Raw genomic sequence first — 14155 nt, forward strand, 5'->3', positions numbered from 1 at the left:
GGGACTGCGGGACGTTAGGTCAGCATTGCTCTACATGGCAAAAAACACAACTGCCTTAATGTTTTTATGGCCGCGCCAGTTTCCTGAGTCTGTGTGAAAGTGTTAAGTTAGTGCAAGTGCGTTTGATTGGGGCAATAAATCAGACACCGACCTTGGGGCCCTGACAGGTCCCGGGGATAAGACACGTGTCTCTCCGAACCCGAAGCGCCGTCGAGCGGACCGCAACCTGCAAATACTCCGCCTCCCTTATTTATCCTCAAAACGGAGTAACCTGCGCCTACTGCACTACCGAGCAATCTATTCTTGGCACAGTCGGAGCGACTGGTACCCGTGAGTGTAAAACTGCCACGCATTGTATTTGAAAGTCTTTAAAATTGCAACGCAAACGCTCCCCGAATAACTAATACTCTTCCTGAAATTGCCAGTCACTTTCGATATTTTGTCATTTTTTTGCCACATCTTTCTTTCAGTCACAAACTTAAGATGCTAACTGCTTATTTTCTTCGTTTGGTACGCTGCACAGATGGATTCCTTGTTCCCCGAGTCAATGTCTCTGCTATTGAGTGTTATGTAGTGATTACCATTGCGTACGAAGGGCACTAGACAGCCTCTCTTAATTAATAACCCTATTATACCAGGCATGGTAATACCGGCGTCACCAGTCACACTGTCAAGGGCGCTAAGCAGAAACATTCCGGTTGCACGTTCACTGAATGGATATGAGGTGCAGCGTCAATACAATAAATGCAATAAGGCACCTGAATTTTATAATCTATAAAAGACAAATACAACAACAGTAACAACAATAACAATAACAATAATAAGACTGTTTTTATTATTATTATCATTGTTGTTGTTGTTATTATTAAGAAATAATAATAATAGTAATAATAATAATGTACTTTAAGTGTGTGTATGTGTGTGTGTATATATATATATATATGTATATAAATATATATATATGTATATATATATATATATATATATATATATATATATATATATATATATATATATATATATATATATATATATATATATATATATATATATGTGACACCAGATCGGCTCATGGAAACTGAAATGAAATATTGTGACTTTAATCCCTCAGTCAGTGCCGGACAAGACTTATTGTGTGTTCAAAATAATCTACAGGCAATCATTTCTTTAACTATGCAGCTGTTTTGCAAACGATTATCCGACATGTGACGGAATAAGAAGTACTGTAATACTACAGAGCTTGTTCCTTGTACATTTTCCTATATTGATTCAGGGAAATTCAATTCCGAATCACATGCCTTGTTTTAATCCATTTTCATCCCGGGTTTAAGAAATTAATCCAAAACTATAATTTTAAGGTCATTCGTTCAAAATGTGACTTTTCAAGATCTTAAGCTGTACGTAGATATATACCTCAATATGCTTTCCTGTATTTGTAATATAAGCAAATCGTATTCTGTTGGCATTACAGTTTACTTTTTCAGATTAAAAAATAATTTCACAAACCGCATAAACTGAAACAAAGTATCTAGCTCTATATAAAATTAGTATAACAGCGTCAATTAACAATGATGATTATTACTATTATTATCGTTATTATTGTTGTTGTTGTTGCTGCTGCTGCTGCTGTTGTCATTGTCGTCGTTGTGCCACAACTTATGCTAATTTTCACTCAATATTAACTCAAATGTTTTTTAATCAAATTCATCATATTGGAAAGTTGATCGCTTCTTTTATTACAAATATTTAAAAATTGTGTATTGAAAAGACCTCGACTAGGCATTCACTAACAGGTCACACGTCGATTGTTGTTCTTTTAGCGGATCCTCTCTTTAGTTTCCTCTTTGGTGTCATATTGTGACTTGTCACTCTTCGATGCCCCATAATTAATTAGCAAATGGATTCCAACCTGCCTCACATTAGACTGGCTGCTCGCACAACAACAGCAAGGTTTTTGGGTCAATTAAATAGTCTAACGTGCTAATCCGCTTTCCTCATATAAATGTAAACAAAATAACACGTGGATTTGTTACAAAATCAGTATTCTGCGAAACAAGTACCGCTCACTTACTTTAACTTATAAGAAGAGAGAATGCATTGTGGAGCTCTGAAGTTAATCACTCAACAATACTAAAATATTTATTATTTCTGTCGATGTCCACAAACGAAGAATTAGCTCTGAATAAGTGTCAGGACCGGCAGGATAAATAACTAATGAAATGATTGGCGAGTCATAAAATTAGATTTGAAACCTATTAAAATAGGCGATCGCGACGCCTTTATACTCATATACGGGAAATTCGGAGACGATAAAAGACTAACAGAGAGAGAAAGAGAGAGAGAGAGAGAGAGAGAGAGAGAGAGGGAGGGAGGGAGGGAGAGAGGGAGGGAGGAGGGAAAGCGGGCGAGCGAGATCTAGTGTGTTTGTAGAGTGAGACTTGGGAGATAGGAGGGGCTTCTGAACGACTAGAAATGTCAATCAGACCTAAGAGTCCCCAATAATCTAAAGCAATCTGTAAGGACCTGACCTTAGTCCATTCAGATCAATAGTAAAGTGAGGGAGGCAAGCACAATCGGATCGTTAACACTGGCTTTTTTATGAAGAAACATAGACTCCCCTCACAGTTTGTTGTACTCACCGTAAAGTGGATATCGTAGTACTTACAGAGAGTGCGATTCCTGACTTTTTGTGATTACAGAGGCATTCTTCTACCGACATGTCTTTCCCACAGCTGGGATACCAGTACATCCGACCGATATACCCGTCGGATCGCCAGGGTATCGGCGGTGCACGAGCCGGGACGGAACTAAGCCCGTCCGGAGCGCTGTCTAATGTCCTTTCCACGATGTACGGATCACCTTTCGCAGCTGCACAAGGATATGGCGCATTTCTTCCTTATTCTAATGATATATCAATTTTTAATCAGTTGGTAAGTAATGTTTATTTATTTATTTATTTATTTTAAAGTTGCAACACATAGTTGCAAGGACACGTGAGCGTGGTTAAGTGTTTCGCTAAAAAAAAAAACGCAATCAAAGGGGACGCCGTGCACTTTGTGAAAACTGACCCTGGAGAATAAAGCAAACGCATTGCTTGCGAAACATCAGGCTAATATTTTAACGAACATAATTTGAATGTGAACTTTTGTCACTCTTGTTCACTTGTACAAAATACCTTACTGCGTTAAATACCTCTAGCGCTGGTATATAGTATACACGACTCGTTTTTGAAGCAAATCCGATAAGTGATAATTTTTTTGTGGATCCCTCGGCACATATAATGAATACATTAGATCTGCTTGTCTGCCAAGAGGGCTGCGAAAAGCACTGCCCGATGTTTTCCCTTATCATTAGTAGGCCTCTTAACTTGGTTACGCTGAAGTTTTTTGTTTCCGTTACCGTTAACAACCGTGCAAACTGTACATAACCGTATCATGTACATTACCTGACTTGTTTGCGCTCAGTTGGCTGACCTCAGCAAAACGATCGCAAAGACAAATTCGGCCAGATCGATACACCCCAGTTACTTTAAGGACGTGCGTCTTCTAAAATGTCTCTAGGTGTTTCAAGATATGTCTGTGCCACAGTAAATTTAAGGATGTTATGCATTTTTTTAAATATATTTACCGTAAAAGTGACCCTGAAAATGTAAGGTCACACATCCACATATACTATATAGTGCTACCTGTAAATCGTTTTTCTTTTTATTCTTTTTAGGGAGCTCAGTATGAGTTGAAAGACAGTCCAGGTGTACAACACCCCGGCTTTCCTCACACTCATCCCGCTTTCTATCCCTACGGTCAGTACCAGTTTGGTGACCCGTCCAGACCCAAGAATGCCACGAGGGAGAGCACCAGCACGCTGAAGGCCTGGTTAAGCGAGCACCGCAAAAACCCGTACCCCACCAAGGGGGAGAAAATCATGCTGGCCATCATCACTAAAATGACCCTCACCCAAGTGTCCACCTGGTTCGCCAACGCCAGAAGAAGGCTAAAGAAGGAGAACAAGATGACCTGGGCGCCCAGAAGTCGGACTGATGAAGAAGGGAATGTTTATGGCAGCGATCATGAGGGGGATGATGGAGACAAACGAGAAGACGACGAAGAAATCGACTTAGAAAATATCGACACGGAAAATATCGAAAACAAGGACGACCTAGACGACCAAGATGATCTGCATGCTGATATAAAGCTCGACGGAAGAAGCGATTCTGAAATTTCGGATGGTTTTGAGGACTTGCATGGAGCAGACCACAGATTTCTTAAAACCGTGGTGAAAGAGGGAAAAGACGTGAACGGGGACCGAGATGAGCATTTCCATCACCATTCATTAGAAATCAAATCGACGCAACCCAACAACGCTGAGCAAGTGAAAATAAACCAAGGTGCCATCGGTTCCCCACCCTCAGAAAATAACGCTGCCCCAGCCCAGAAACCTAAAATCTGGTCTTTGGCTGAGACGGCGACCACCCCGGACAATCCCAGAAAATCTCCACTTGTGAATGGAAACTGTGCTGCGACCGCGACACAAGCGATAATCGCCCCTCACAGACTTATTTCTTGTCCGGTCGGGAAACTTCAGAACTGGACAAGCAGGGCTTTTTCAGCGCACCAGCTGGCGTTGATAAACTCAAACCATTACCTCGGACTGGCGAACCAGGCATCGGCGAACGGTCTTGCGATGTACGGCAGACAGACAGATGACAAGGGTCATAACTCTGAATCATCTGTAACAGGTACCTGCCCCCTAGACTGAGATTCGTACGTCATTCTTTTTTTGTGGCACGTTTTATTTACAAACAGAACGTAATACATTTTATACCGGACTGGGAAGACGTTTTAGTTTCTTTTTACGGCGTAATGTCAATAAATCTGGATGAATGTTACAAAGGATGCACCTACAGAGTGGCAACGCAGCTTGAGTTCAGAGCTGTATTAATTAACTCAAAAAGAAATGCAGGGAGGCCTACCGGGGGTACAATAATCATAGCCTATATATATATTTACCATGTGTTTCTTACAAATGAAACGACTAAACAGGAGGAATATTTTAAATGATTAAACTCAGTATTTGCTTTAAAATTATTTTACAGTGTGATAATTTTGCTTACTGGAATGCTGTATGTAAGTCGGTTATTCACTGTCACGTTTTGAATTCCAGTGGGCCCGAAGTCCCATTGAATATGCTCCTGCTTACCACATTTAGTTAGTTATATTGTTTTGATGTTTTTTTGTGAGTAAAAGTCATAGGCCGTATGCCAATTTTGGCAGAATTATGATTACTGAAAATATTCTCCGTCCACGCCATATTATTATTATTATTATTATTATTATTATTATTATTATTATTATTATTATTTCAGAAAGATCTAGTGCCTTGGAAGCAGATTAAAAAGTTGTTAAAAATCGCCTCATCAAGTTCAAAGACGGTAAGCGAGCATTACGTTACTTAATTTGGATGTATTTGTGTCCTTCAACTGTAAATCCGCTCTGTTTTAATGCGTTATCAAAATAACAGTTTTAAACGCGTGCCAGGGTAAGGCTTTGTAGCATTACGTCGTTTCATGTTGAAGTGCTGCCTGTTTAAAACAGGAAGCTCCGACTTAGACTGCATCGAATTATTGACGGTCAGTTTTTTGATCGTAGTCCCGAATCCCCTTCGCCATAAAAAGTACACACCATGGTCAAGAAATATCTTCATTACATTAAAAAAAGAAAAAAAATCTTCTGTATTTTCCAGGCCTCAGAACCCACTAGAAGCAGCAGTGGTTGTATCCGTGATCCTCTCCTTATAAGCGTTCTGTTGTTTTTTTTTTTTTTAATTTTTAAAATATATATATATATATATATATATTAGTTTATTTCGAACAGTTGTAAGGAATGTAAAATATTACTACTAAGTCTCTGTATACGTACCTTGTAAGCATGTGCTGTGTAAAACTGCTAATGTAATATTGTATGAAATTGTGGTCCGTGAGCTTTTCTTTTTGTAAGTTCCGTGAGGATTTGATGTTTAAAATGTTTTGTATATACAGTAAAGAAAATGTACATACTGGTGACCCAAATTGTACAAGAAAGTATATATTTTGGCTAATAAATGAACCGTTGGAACTTTATCAGATCATGTGGCTTAAATATTATTTTCATTTGTGTTTGGTATTTATAAAGTGGCTCAATTATGCTATTATTTTTCGCAAAATGAAACGTTTTTGTGCTGAGACAGTTTAACGTCGACGGTGACGCCGAATACCCTTAGGCGCGAAAGGGCTGTTTTCTTTGCATCGTAAAATACGAAACAAATATATGGATACACGGTGCTTTCGTGATTAAAGGTATTGCAGCCAGTTCGGGGTATAATTATCTATAGTTAAATGAAAACGTGTGTATTTGTATACACATATACAGTATTAGTGAATTTTACTTAGACAAAAGAAGCAAGTTTACATATGATTTAGGCCTATACTTATTCCATTTTGAATAAAATAGTGTGATCTTGAGAATATTTTGCTGAAATGCTGGATGCATAGGGTGGTTTTATTTTTTTCACGAAGCATAAATAGCCTTTCATTCGGGGGCAGCTTGCAAAATCATAATTTTCATTTTATGTTTGCGATTTAGCTCTTTAAATATTTAGTATGAATTCTAATCAGACATTGATTCCGCATCGCTCTCCATATGCCTGCAATGCATAGTGAAATAATTTATTTATGTTTGTTTTCTCCTCTCCAAGATAATTTGCATATTACTAGCTTTGTTTAACGCCTAAAGAAAGTTTGCGCAAAGTTGGGATTGGAGCTCCCTCTACAGGTTACCGTTTCTCACCAACCAGCAGACCAATTCCCACGTCAGCACCTCGTCGCTCTTCTCATCCGGCGATTTTTAAATGCTATTAACTTTAGGCAAAATACAAATAGACGACCGAACATTTTCCGAGATTTTAAGTGTTTAATTTCTTAAGATGCTTATGTTTTTAATTGCACAATTTATGTTCTTAAATTTGCTGAACCTACCTTTAAATAAATACCGCAGAAATCGAAAATATTCCTGCACTGTCATATCAAGAATGGCCTATAATAATAATTGCAAATGACTAATAATTGCAAATAACTAAACTGGGTGCACCCGTGTGTCTGTTAGGTGTATTTGTGTTTAATGGCGTATTAAAACGATATAGATATAACAGATTTGTCTATGCACACAAATATGTTCATGGTTAGGTTAATATATATATATATATATATATATATATATATATATATATATATATATATATATATATATTACCAGGATTTAACAATTCTGGAAAATATTGTTAATTATTATGTGGGGTAACATAAAATTAGCTCCCTACATTGAATTTTTGGCAGCTTTACTGTAATGTATTTTATGTGATGTTATTTTTATTTTTTTTAATAATTATTGCTGTTGTTCTGTTGTGGATGTTGGTATCCTTACATATTAGAAACCATGGAGTAGCCTGTTCCTTGCCCACGACCATGTCATTGCATAAAATACATAATAATACGACAAACTGACATTTTTCAGATATCCGACGCCTGGCCGAAAGCAATAGGTAAATATTTAGTCACGACTTTGTAAACTGCAAAGAACTACATGTAAAACTTGCTTTTTAAAGGTAACGAATGTGTAATTCCAATTCGCTTACGTAAAGAGAAAAAAATCCACACAAACCAGATTTAAAAATATTTTTTCCATGGCTATATATAGTGCTAGTGCGGACCTTAGAAGGAAAATAACGCGCAATAACAAATTTCAGCTTAAATCCTTTAAAACAGGAGTTATGTATAAATTATTTATTTTATTTTTTTTGTTTGCTTTCATGACTCCATCAAATGTAGGCTTATTTATCTTTTATTAAGCACTGTAACTCTGTATGTAAAATCATTATAAGGTGCTTTCATTTTTTATTTAACTAACTGTAGTCATTCGTCTCAAACACAATCTTCTTCGCTAAGTCTTCTCTCCGCAGTGCTAAAACACATTTACAAAGCATAATGACTCCTTCGTACGCTTGTTAAAAAAATGCTCTATGCAACACGACACGAAGCTTAAGGAACTGATGGTCCGGGTAAAGGATTATAAAGAAGATGATATACGCGACAGTGGGTCGGTATTTAACACCTATACGCGAAGTGGCAAGGCTTAGAGAGCCGACCCAGTGAGCGAATTCAGCTAGAGGGCTTTTATTTCAGTTAAAAAAATAAAAGACCGGCCTTTCCCAGTTCTTATCCCCACGCTGCCTTCCTGTCTAATCAATTAGGTTGCCGAGAAGCCTCCATCTAAGTGAGCACTTATTATGCATATTCATAAATCACAGCGTCCGTCACTGACACTGATTGATGTCATCATCTTGCCGGTTTATGGGCGCTTTCTGTTAAAAGCGCTTGCCGGTCACAGGAGGAGCGGCGCTGCGTGAGTGACCAATAGCTCCGAAACCAAGAGACGCTCGTAAGGAGATCGTGCTTTCAACATGTTCCCATTTTAATAATCTGATTTAAAAAAATAGAGAAAGAAAACAAAACGGGAATTAGCATGAAGTCGGCCTTCTTTTAAATAAGCAACAGCAACCAGCGACGTAAAAGTGAAAACGACGATACGACGATAAAGCAATAGAAATGTAGGATTAGCTGCACTTTTTGTTGATAAGATTTGGGTATAAATTATATATTTCCAAGTGATGCTAAATTGTAAACGTAATAATTAAGATATTTTTCGATAATTTCCAAGTAGACCTATTGGAAAAAAAGTACAAAAAATCTGTAAAATTATTTCCGAAATCGTACTATATATTTTGCAGAGATCCTGGTGTATACATAGCACGAATACATTAATAAGTGAAATAACTAACGGAAATAAATGTATGATGGATATCTTAAGACACGCCGTTAACAAGAATGAAGGAGTCTTGGTGGATTATTAGAATTAAATTTAAATGGGCAGCAGAGGGCAAAGCGCGCGACTTCACCGATCCAGCTTCCGTCTGATCATTGCATAAAATTACTGATTAAAATGCCTGACTAGAAACAAAGTAATCATGGAGGCTTGTATGGCCGTACATGTCCGACAGGCGTGTTTTACTATGCAGCAAATGGGACACATTAAGCGACACTCCGCTCGGAGCTACACGGGGGCCATTTCCAGTAGGGCATGGGGTGCTATTCATTTATTCGCTCGCTAAGTGGCTGTCCTTGTGCCTAATGAGCAATAATCAACACTGACTCCTCTTTAATTTTTTTGCTCGGAGCAATGTTAAACACCCTGCCATTTACACAGACACACCAGAGAGGCTTTGAATACACTGATGTGTGTTTGGCATGGGGGGGGTGGCTCACACTTAAACAGGGCTACACATTAAAGAATTAAATTGACATATTTTTAACCCTTCCCACCACACTCATCACTAGTGACTCGTTCATCTTAGCCTCTCACCCCCTGCCTGCCCCCCGACTGCCTTCCTCAATCTGGTTTGTGACAAGCCCCCAGGATGTCAGAAGCAACTGGTGGGTTAGCCTGCCCCTCCTGGCCAGTTGTGGGTATTACATTCGGCTTTCGGGGACACTCCCCAAGCCGTGTGTCAAGGTGTGTGTGTGCGTGTGAACGCAGGAAACAAGCAGGAAGGTGACACAGGCAAGCGTCCAGTCCTGTATCTTTTTTCATATTTATTACTTTGGGAGGGGGCACTGCCCTCCATCATCTCCGTTACTGTTCAACAACAACATCAATAATAATAATAATAATTCTGTGGCTGTATAATTATATAGTGCATATATTATTTCACGCACATGTGAATTATATTTAACAGATAAAATATAGCTGTTTTATATCTCTTATTCAGTTCATAATAATCATTTCTGTATCATTTTTCTGTGGACAATCGTATCCACAAAGGGCCAGTGCTTTTGCAGGTTTTGGGGGTAACCTATAGGTCAGCTGTTCAAACCCAGGTGTGAGGGCTCTTCAGCCAATCAGTCCTCTAATTAGTAATCTAATTAGAGAGTTGCAGCGAAATCCTGCACACTGCCCTTTCTGAGTAAGCCTGGCCACCCCTGGTGTACATGAACGCACTGTCGGTTTCTCGTGTCACTCGTCACCCTGGTGTGCGCATCCAGGACCGACATAAGCGGCCGCGAGGAGGAATGTTGGGGGAACAGGAGTCTCCCTCGTTTCACATGCAGTGGGGGTCAGATGGAAGGAGCAACGGCAACTTTTGCTGTGACTTTTGCCCGCCCCCCCCCCCCCCCCCCCCCGTAAGGCCGAGCTGTGCTCACTGGGCTGGTGCACGTGTTAAATCCACCCCCTCCCCGTAGGCAGGGCAGCCTGTTGGATGTACAAATGTCACTGCTATTGTAAAGGGTCTCCTGCTGTGAAGGGGCTATGCCCTTTGTCCATCATTTTAATCCATTTATGAGGCCATGATGACTGGCCTTCTCTGATTCACTGCGAGGCGGCCACTTCCTGTCACTGCTAAGGAGCTGTTAAAGAATCCAGCCAATCGGATGCCTTGCCATGTCATGCCGCACTCTCCCCTCCAGAAGTGTAACATGCTTGTAACATTTTCTGTTATAGCAGAAAGAATAACAGCCTGGTTGACCAAGCCGGACCTCGAACGCAGGGCCGCCTGCCCGCTAGTCTGAGGATCCCCATTGTCCCGTAGCATTTGTCACTTCAGGCTGGGCGGACAGCGAGACAAAAGGCCAGAGAGAGGGGCATTCTGGGGGGGTAGCGGCAAAGAGGACCCTGATTTCACGCACATTGTTGGGCAAGGTTAGAGAGGGGGTTGCTTCCATCGAATTAGAATGGCAACAAGCGGGGGGAAGGACTAGGGGCGTGGGTGGGGGTGGGCCCCCTCCTTAGCCGCTCACCGGCCTGAAAGAGCGCGATTTTCTGGGCCCCCACAGATTTATTTTGCTAACGTAACAGGGCAATTATGGAAATGGGCCCTTTGAAGCTGGTCTAGCGCTCTTTATTTTGCCCCCCCCCCCCCCCCCCCCCCCACCCCGACAAAGCCTCTGGGTTATTCTCTCCCTCCTTTTCATGCCCTTTCTTCCTGGTGCCTAGCGGTTGTCTCCGAAGCTGCTTTGGCGTCGTGACCAGTCTGTCACAGGTGTCGGAAGGAGCTCAGGTTCTGGTGTGAGATGGGTCTACATTCCTGGGAATCGGTGGCAGGTACTTTCCCCTTCCGCAGCTCCGGCACGCCGCAGCCAAATCGGAACTTGCGTTCAGCGGGACGCCAGCAGAATGTTTGGTGCTTCGGCTGTATCTCCAGGCTAGTTGCGACATTTAGGATAAGACAAGAAACTCAACCCCGAGTTCAACTCTTTCGCCCCCAACAGGACGCTGGGAAGAAAAAAAAAAAAAAAAACCTCACTGTTCACTGCGACTTACACTGCCTGTCACTGTAACGTAGAATGTAGACCTGGCGTGTGAACTGATAAGCCATATTTTTCTCCCACACTCAAGTAGGGACAGCTAAACCGAAGGGTACAGCTGTGAGGTCTCTGCGGTGGCCGTGGGCTGAAAAACAAATGTTGGGCAGAGTTTGTCCCTTCCTACCAAGAGCAATCTCCGATTTATACCTCTCAGAGAAGAAGTCATAAGCCCGGCAAGAGGGCACCGCATGGTCCCTGTGCTATTCTGTGCCGGTGTCCCACGGTCAGCGGTAAATGGCCTTGCAGGGCAGCTCCGGAACAGAATTGTCTGCAAGCAGAGCTCTTTAGCAAAGCGTCTGTCGTTAAACGAGCCGTTCTGGTACAGCTTACGGCCTCCTGCTGACAGGTACTGTGCCATTACCAGTGTTTGCTCTGCGGAGGCGAGTTTGCTGTGAACTAACTGCCGGGACAGCAGATTGGCTGGCAGAAGGAACTTGGTCTGTTCCTTCCAGAACAACAGCCCTGTGCCTCTCATGAATTAATCAGGGCTTCCGCTGGGTGACTAGAGACCATAACAGAAGAGGAAGTGATGAACGAACTTGACATGATTAATTGTGTTTATTATGAAAGGCTTTTTTAATTTTAAATTCAAATCACTTTTATGGGGAAAAACACTTATTGACTGCCGCTGACTGGTGATTACGTTTGTCTGCATGACTTCCTGTATCCCTTTCTCTCAGTTATTCCAGAAAGTATGAATGCCTCAGTCTACTGTCCGGACACCCTGCCAGCATCCAATTTCAGAGCTTTAAAAAGCCGTTTTATCCAGCAATGTCTGCTGCCCCGGATCAACAGGAGCAAACTTTCCCCTTTCGCCAAGTTCGTGGCTGCTTAAAATAACTGCATATACAAGAGGCGTTCATTAATAATTTGTTTAAAATGCATGCGAATTTCTGTTCCTTTACAAAACATGTTTTATTGCCCAGCAGTTCGTCTGAAGTTCAGAGTGCCGGATGCTGGGGGGTGTGTGCTGGTCTGCGTAGGGCGTCAGCCATCATGTGATGCATGAAAGAATCCAAGCAAATCAGCCTATGCTAATTAGCATGGGGGTTACAATTAGCCACCTGCGTTTCAGGTTTCTTTAGAGCGCATAGCTACGGTTTTAATCACGGATGAGTGTCTCAGGTTAAGATCTTTGCTTATGGTTTTTATGACAGAATTTGCAAAGAGACCTTCAGGGTGTATTTCCATGTCCTTAACCACCATACGGCCTGCATGTCTTGCACGGAGATGTGTCCGTCTGTCTGAGACTGCATGTGTCTGTACACACATCTCTGTACACGCATGCCTACCTGCATGTACGTAGTTCACCCTCTGTTGCCAAGCCCACCACAGCCAGTGACATCTGCCATATATTTAAATGGCATGCAAGCGGCTGGCGCTGTTTAGCATAAATGCTAATGCCCCGAGTTATACACGCTGCACTTCTGACCCAGAACAAATATATTTGTACTGGGTAAATGTGTGCAATTTACATACAAACATCCTAAAAGCACATTGGTGGCCCCAAGACAGTTGTTGCATTTAATGCAGCCTGCAGGTCGACGTGTATGCACGTCTCTCTATTGATTAATGACACTTCCTGCATGGACAACAAATATAAATTTGCAAATAAGGCTCATGTCTTTGATCACAGCTGTGTACATAAAGCTCACAAGGAAACTGTGTATCCTGTCTGTGTCAGACCTGCCAGGAACTCTGGGAGGATATCTTCCTGATGTTTTGGCTTGGGGCTGAGATTGGCCTGCCCAACTCGTGGCTGAAGGACGATGGCACAAATTTATCCTGCGCTCCGCCCGTTTGCCCCAAAGGAATGCCACGTGGTTCACATGGATCCAAGCGCCGGCGTATTCATAGGGGATTAGCCACACCTATGAGCGCCAAACACGCCCACGGCCGTTCTCGTGAGAAAAAACACACAGGTGCCCCATTCCCGCTAACCTCAAGCACAGCCCACTGGTGTGTTTATAAAGGAGCAAGCAGCTGGGGGGGGCTTGGGGTCAGTCTCCAGTCCTGTGTAGACATTTGATCAGGGCCCAAACCCTGAAAAGCACCCCTCCCCTTCCCAAATGTGTGATCATGGGAAATAAGAAAGTAACAGGTACATTAAACAGGGGGATCAAGCACAGTTACTATTATTAACAGCAGGTTCTGCTTAACCAGAATCCCAAGGGTGCCTCTTTCCATACTCTTGAAGTCTCTGCATATTTGTTGTGAGTTGATCAAATATACAACGGCTGACCTTGTGACCCCCCCCCCCCCCCCAGCCCGAGAAAGTCATGGTTCTCCTTTACATACACAGTTGAGGACCTCGGAAATTATAATACAAACAGTAGATAAGATGTAAGGTCGGGAGTTAAATCAGCGGCTAAAAACGGCTCTCTGCCAGTATGGAAATAGCGCTGCGATGTCCCAAGAACTTTCAGAGAGTTCAAGCACTCACTTGACTCAAGAGTCAAGAATGAACTTAGCTGGAGAAGTGAATGAAAAAAATGATTCGTTTTGCCAGAAGAGCATATTGCATGTCCACAGCAAGCTTCAACATAAACGCATTCAAAATGTTAGCAAATTATACAAATGAGCTGCCGTCGTATTTTATCTTCTGTGAAAGCATTTGTGGATAATTATTTATTACTGGCATCGAGATGCTTACAGGGTGCCTACAAGGACCTTCTCCAGGCCTTCGGGGTCCACGTCAGCCTCCAC

At 41.7% G+C, this 14155-nt stretch overlaps 1 protein-coding gene across 3 annotated transcripts; it reads left to right on the forward strand.

Annotated features, from left to right (window-relative positions):
* The first annotated feature begins 2429 nt into the window (after positions 1–2429).
* Positions 2430–6115, forward strand: LOC125704076 (iroquois-class homeodomain protein irx-3-like). Of its 3 annotated transcripts, XM_048969382.1 has the most exons (4): positions 2430–2930; positions 3718–4728; positions 5373–5394; positions 5715–6115. In XM_048969382.1, exons 1-4 carry the CDS (start codon positions 2718–2720, stop codon positions 5792–5794), a joined length of 1326 nt encoding a protein of 441 aa, XP_048825339.1. In that variant the 5' UTR covers positions 2430–2717; the 3' UTR covers positions 5795–6115. The 3 variants fall into 3 exon arrangements, with proteins under 3 accessions (XP_048825339.1, XP_048825338.1, XP_048825337.1); XM_048969381.1 differs by having other exon boundaries at positions 2432–2930; positions 3805–6115; XM_048969380.1 differs by having other exon boundaries at positions 2433–2930; positions 3718–6115.
* The last annotated feature ends 8040 nt before the right edge of the window (positions 6116–14155 follow it).

Source organism: Brienomyrus brachyistius, chromosome 11 (assembly GCF_023856365.1).
Source record: "Brienomyrus brachyistius isolate T26 chromosome 11, BBRACH_0.4, whole genome shotgun sequence".
Classification (NCBI taxonomy): Eukaryota; Metazoa; Chordata; class Actinopteri; order Osteoglossiformes; family Mormyridae; genus Brienomyrus; species Brienomyrus brachyistius.

Bases quoted from the DNA above. Each gene is read 5' to 3' on its own strand.
- LOC125704076 (XM_048969382.1), top strand. From the start codon at position 2,718: ATGTCTTTCCCACAGCTGGGATACCAGTACATCCGACCGATATACCCG. The intron at 4,729-5,372 runs GTAACAGGTACC...AGAAAGATCTAG, and splicing joins GTCATAACTCTGAATCATCT to TGCCTTGGAAGCAGATTAAA. The intron at 5,395-5,714 runs GTTGTTAAAAAT...CATTAAAAAAAG, and splicing joins CCTTGGAAGCAGATTAAAAA to AAAAAAAATCTTCTGTATTT.